Source organism: Toxorhynchites rutilus, chromosome 2, assembly GCF_029784135.1.
Source record: "Toxorhynchites rutilus septentrionalis strain SRP chromosome 2, ASM2978413v1, whole genome shotgun sequence".
Taxonomy (NCBI): Eukaryota; Metazoa; Arthropoda; class Insecta; order Diptera; family Culicidae; genus Toxorhynchites; species Toxorhynchites rutilus.
The window spans coordinates 254509995-254515994 of record NC_073745.1 but is presented as its reverse complement, the minus strand read 5'-3'; the positions used below and the strand labels follow the sequence as shown (position 1 = coordinate 254515994).

Genomic DNA, 6000 nt, shown 5'->3' with positions numbered 1-6000 from the left:
GCAAAATTCTTATCGCCTCGATTTCTAAAATAGGGCCCGATATTTCGATACCGATGGGCGGCATTGACTATGGATTTGATAATGACGAATACGAATTATAAGATAGTGGATATTTCACCATATCGAAGAAATCACTTTGATGAAAGCTGCGTTATAAAATTACTTGTGTACGAATGCCGCAATCGATAGTCGATTCTAATTTGCGCTGGGTATTTCCTCGGAGGACTCGATTCCTCCTTTGAGCATTAATAATTCTTTTCCGGCTAAACGAAGTGGTATGATAATCACTTTATTTGAAAGATGAAATGCCTAAGATTTATACGCTTGTTACTTATTTATTGCTAAGTCAACGTTAATCCTACGTCCACTTTGAGGTTATATCAAAGATATAATCCACTTCTATTTTTTTTTCAATTAATTGAATTTGTAAAGGCAATCTGCAATGTTGGTAATCTTAGCAACATGATTTACCGATATCACGATCGCATAAAGATGGTGGAGTGACCTACACCAACGGTATGAGTAAATGCTGAGTATGTGGAATAATTCGATGTTGTATCCGAGGAGTTACAATGCTATGAACCAATATTATTTGAATTTGACTACTGATCTGATTGTCGTTATCTACTTGAAGATTCAAATGTAGAAATTTAGGTAATTATAACATTTAAAAACACAACTGCTTCTCTTTGTTCATCGCAGTGCAGTGTACAGAAAATAGTAATTATATGGGCAGCGTTTCAATGTTTTCGCATATTCATCTATTAGGGAACACTAAGTAATAAGACACTATCGTGACAGGCATGTTTGGACTCTACAAAGAATGTGATTCAAATGTAGATATAGCTTATAGCATATAATACTGGTAATTGTTGATTCTCGAGCAACGTATGAAAGCTGTATGGAATTACGTCTGTTATGCGGACAAACAGTGATTTTAAGAAAATAACTCAAATGTTTTCGAACAAAAAATGTTTGTTTGCATGTTGAGCAAACGTATTACATTGCGTAGAATGTATAACGGTGAAATAGTCGCGATAATATATGGAATGTATCTCAAGCGCGAACCGTCCACGTGCTAAAGTTTCGTGGATAACCTCTTGATCTGATGTTATTTCAACATAGTTCGAGCAAAGTGACATGCTTGATTTTGCCTCCCTTCATGGAAATGCACTCTTCCAACCTATATCACGACAGCTTGTGCTTCACTTTCCCCACAAAAACATGCAACACCGAACCGTCAGCCTGCCGTTCCTTACTTCCCTCCAGAGAAAAGAGTCCTCCTCGCAGGCAATGTATCATTTCTAACCGCTGTCTGTGCAGAGCCCTTCACTTGACTCTCAAAATCTCCGAGGGGAACATCAGGATGAGATCTTCACCAGAATTCAGTAAATATAGCGTCGCCGCCACCACTATCCCTTGTTTTTGTTTTATTTTCCTGTCTCTGCTGCCGTGAGCTGCAAATCCTGCGATATAAACAAGTACATCCGAATCCCTCAACAGCAGCATCAGCAGCAGCCTCCGGTGAAGAGTCCTCTCGTCGGTGGCATTAGAACGCGAAAAATGACCGTCATGCGCACTGGGGTCCTGAGGCAATAGGGTGAACCAATACCAGTTTGGGCGCAATGAAACTTTCCACCATCATCCTTCCTGATGGGATCGACCGTGCGTAAGGGAGTGGTGACTGCTCGAATTCGAATGAGTGTCCTGCCGTGTTCATACGGTGGGACTGCTCCCTCCCCCTGCGAACGGATACCGGAGTGCGAGTGAAACGGGCGATGGGGTTCATCCGTTGTGAGGCCGAAATCACCTCTCGGGTCGCAGCAAACCTTCAGTCGCTGTGTGTTTCTTTCCTCTATGAGCGCTGTGTGCTTCCTGCTCCTCTACACTCTCGGTTCGGACCGTTTTTCCGTTCTTTCTCGTCGTTAAAATCTTTTTTTCGAACCACCATCAACGTTGGAACCGCATTCCTGCTGGAATCGTTCCGAATGCACTTACGTTGCGATAGTGAAAAGTGTTGAAAATTAGTGCTTTCTGGGGGGTGGTTAATTGCGGGAAAATCGAGCTGCTGGAAAAGTGGTGCTCCAGCGAATCGTGTTTGGGCGATGCGCCTGTGGTGGTGATTCGAGCGGTGGAAACCTGTTCGAGCAATCAACAACAACTTGTTAGTCAGTCTGCTGAAAGGATTCCAAGTTGAGTGGCCGACTTGGGAGTGTTGGTGTGGAATATATCCGATACGGCCGGGGTGTAGTTGTGAGCGTTCGAATCGGTGCTGTGGAAATTCGAGTTTGCAAGCATGGCCGCCGGGTCCGGCTCAGTGTTCTGTCGATTTCGTGTGGAAAATTGATGAAAAGTGGACCAAAAAGGAGCGGACGAACCCGAAAATCAGTCCAGCAGTGCATCGCTTGTGGAATAAATTGAAGAATTGTGGATTTAAAGCAACGCAAGGCAAAATGTGGGATTCTAATTGGCAGTAAGTGAATGCTGCAGTGACTCAGTGGATCTACCCTCGTCAATGTGTAGCTGATGTGTTGTGTAATGTTACTACGGAACAGGACGGGAGTTTTTCCAGCGCAACCGAGCAAACAAGTTGGGAATATTGTGCTCGCTTCGAAGTACACCTGCTAGATCCGCACCTGTTGGACTGGAATTTTCCGCCCCGGACATCCGCCAACGTAGAGTAATGCAGAAGAGTATCCTCTCATCACCACGCATCGGTCGTCGTATTTTTGGAACGACTAGCCCTCCACTTACGGCTACTTGTTGCATCATGCTACAATAATTACATACATACATTAATAAGCTAGCTAACGCTGTCCCACTGTGGAAGTGGACTCTACTAGAAATATGTGACACCGACGAACAAAAGCAATTTAACTTTTTGGAAATACAACGAAAGCAATAACCATCCTGTGAAAACGAGAGAAAACAGAAAAAACAACAAAAAAAGTATTTAAAAATAGTTTGGAATAAAATTCCAATTTTTATACGTCACGATCAGAGATTATAGCAGTAAATATTTATTACCCCAAACAAACTTTTAACAGCAAAACAACAGATAAAAATAAATCAATATCGTTGCAACTAAATCGACTAAAAACAAATTTCACCCATCCTACGAAACGCGGTGGAAGGAAGTGAGAGCCCCAACCCGACGACACTACCCCATAACAACAAGTGTTTTACGATTGTTGTTCCTAAATACATGAATATACACACCGACTTACCTTTATTGGTCCCTGTCGCCCTACTCAAACTCGCGGAGCCAAGCGTTTGGCCACCCAGCAACACCCCCTCCAGAAGCATCCTTTCGTGTGAGAATCCGAGAATCATCGAAACTCTCACCCACTCACCACCAACACAACGAGGAAAGCTGTGGACACACATAATATAAACATTACACACCAGCAACAACAGGAGCAAGGAAAAAAAGCATTAACAACAACCGAACCAAGGGAACCAACGGAGCGCGTTTGAGGTGCTGAATTCAACCGGTCTCACTCAAGTGCACATGTGATTCACTAACACCAACACTGTTGCCAAGCAGGCAAGCAAGTAAAAATCAGCCAAACCCGTAGCTGCTGCTGCCAACCTGTCAAGGATTCGACTATACGAGCGCGCATAAGAAACCATTAAAGCATATTTCATAAATCCAACAAGTGTGTTGTTTTACGGAACACGGTTCCTCGACTCCAACACCAAAAGAAACGAGGGGTAGGGGGGGGCAATAGCATCACCAAGTATAGCAGAAGTGTGGTTTTCGTTTCATTTTTATCGATTTATTAGCCTGATTCTACACTCGAAGCTAGTTACGGGGGAGGGGGGAGCGAAAGAGTACAACTCCTTCCCGAAATAAATAACATTATTAGTGAGAGGGATCAATCCAAACATGCCCCGTTGCTACATCGTCAAGAAGCAGGCAGTTCAACATGTTTCTGCCGGCGCTGGGGTAATTCCCTACGGACGACTAACTACTAATGGGCTATCCAGTCAAACCGGCGGTAAGGTTACGATTATTGGAAGCGGTGGAAATGGTGGCCCACCGGATGTGGGAAACGTGATTGTAAGACACAGCAGCAGCAGCAGCAGCAACAGCAGTGGTGCAGCAGGGCTCACCAGCGGGGGTAACACCTACGGAATGGTGGGCTCAGGAGGACTGACCTGTACCAACAACGGCCCGGCTGGGAAGACCGGAAACGTGATTATACTGAATAGTGTGAGTGTGATTAGCGGTGGTCCCGGGGTGATGGGCAGTGTTACCGGCGGTGGTGGTCCCAGCAGTGGTATGACCAGCGCCGAAGGCAGTGGAACGGGCGGAGTTATACAACGAATAGAGGATGCTGCCGGACCCACGAGCCCAACGGAGGCGTGTGTCGCGCCGATTTACTACACCAGCTTAGCGGAAAATCCAAACGGTAGGTACAAATACAGGTGCTGTTCGCACTTAAGGGAAAATCCCTCCGGAGATATAGGATAAGATCCTTTGTTAACAGGCATATTATTTTAATTTTTTTATAATACTAGAATATCAGCTAATACGTTTTTGTTTGAAGCATGATTCCTTTCGAATATTCACTACAGTTTTTGTCTACACCAATGGTTCCCGAGCAGTTGTCTTGTTGCTCGAAAGATGGTATTGTTGCAGAATGAAAAAGAGCAATCTCTTTCTTTTGCAATTTGTTGTATCCGGATCTCCGAACACGAAATACTTCAACTCCTATTCGTTTCAAACAAAAGCATATTTATTTACTAACGACAATTCTCCCTGTTACTCCTGTTATGCGATTCTATACAATTATATACATACAATACATTCTATACAATTATCTCACTACTCTACCGAGATGAAGAATAGAAGGTGGGAAGATTCACGGGTTTAGGTTGTGTGAAACTTTGATTGTTTAGTAGCCAGGAAGATAGAAAGTTCACATATCAGGCATACCAGTCAGTAAATGGTACAAAATTGAATGTGTCAACGAATAACGTTGAAAAAGGATATACAGAAACTAATTACATATTTCCAAAAAATATTTTTCGCATTACAAAAAAAAACAGAACATGTCACATAATAATTTAATTTTTCTTTGATTTTTTCTTATATCAGAAATAGTATTCTAATGTCTACTATGTTTGGATTTTAGAGCAACTTCATGGAAGTTTATCTCTTGTCTGCTATTGAAATTAAATTTTCACAATTAGGGAACACTTCATTCGTCTAAAACTAAGACACAAGCGAAAAAGTTTTCGTCTCAATCTAGGTCATACGGAGTCAATTAATTTTTTTTTTCAAGTGCATTGTACATGAAAACAAAACTTGCTACCTTTTTTCCCATGCACTGTCGAATGTTTCTTCGTCAAAAGATTCTGTGACTCTGACTTTGTTCATTTACGTTTTTGGTAGACGTAGCGAGAAGTAAAATTGAATTGAAATTAAGTATATTTAGAACACCTCAATAATACTGAATTTTCAGTTTCTGCTAAAATATCAATTGGGCCCTTATGATTTTGAACGCTAGCGTTGATTTAAGAAAAAAAAACTAGTTTGTTCATTTCTGCTTATTATTCACTTTTAATAACAACACTTTTCCTATGTAGTGAACTATTATAAGAAAAGTAACATACATAAACAAAATCTGTGACAGATTTAAAAATCTTCCCACCTTTCATTTCCCATCTCGCTACTCTACTACTACAGTAGAATCCGTTTAGTATGACTCCGTTTATATTGACAAACCACTTAGGGGCTGTCCTCATACCAAGTGGACAACTTTAGGGGGGTGGGGTTACGAAAATGTCCAGGCTTGTCCACGGTGAGGGGGGAGGGGGTTTTGATAATGTCCACGTGGATACGTGAAGTAATTTTGTCAAGTAAAACATTCAAGTTAATAGTCAAAATTGAATGAGATCTGTTTTGTATTTACACGATTTTTTGAACTTCACGCCCACCCTGAGTACACAGTATTCATCAATAAAAAGACTGAGCTGAGTCCATATGACTGA

General features: G+C 41.9%; 1 protein-coding gene across 3 annotated transcripts in view; it reads left to right on the top strand.

The window, feature by feature from the left end:
* The first annotated feature begins 1950 nt into the window (after nt 1-1950).
* The window catches only part of LOC129768388 (mucin-5AC-like), a 124027-nt gene continuing 119977 nt past the window's right edge, over nt 1951-6000 (top strand). For 2 of the 3 annotated variants that reach the window (XR_008741668.1, XM_055770004.1), the window contains exon 1: nt 1951-4415. Coding sequence is in view for 2 of the 3 variants with exons in the window: in XM_055770004.1 (XP_055625979.1) it covers nt 3890-4415 (526 nt within the window). In the remaining variant the exon portion in view is untranslated. The remainder of the gene's footprint in view (nt 4416-6000) is intronic. The other variant, XM_055770005.1, reaches the window with a different exon arrangement.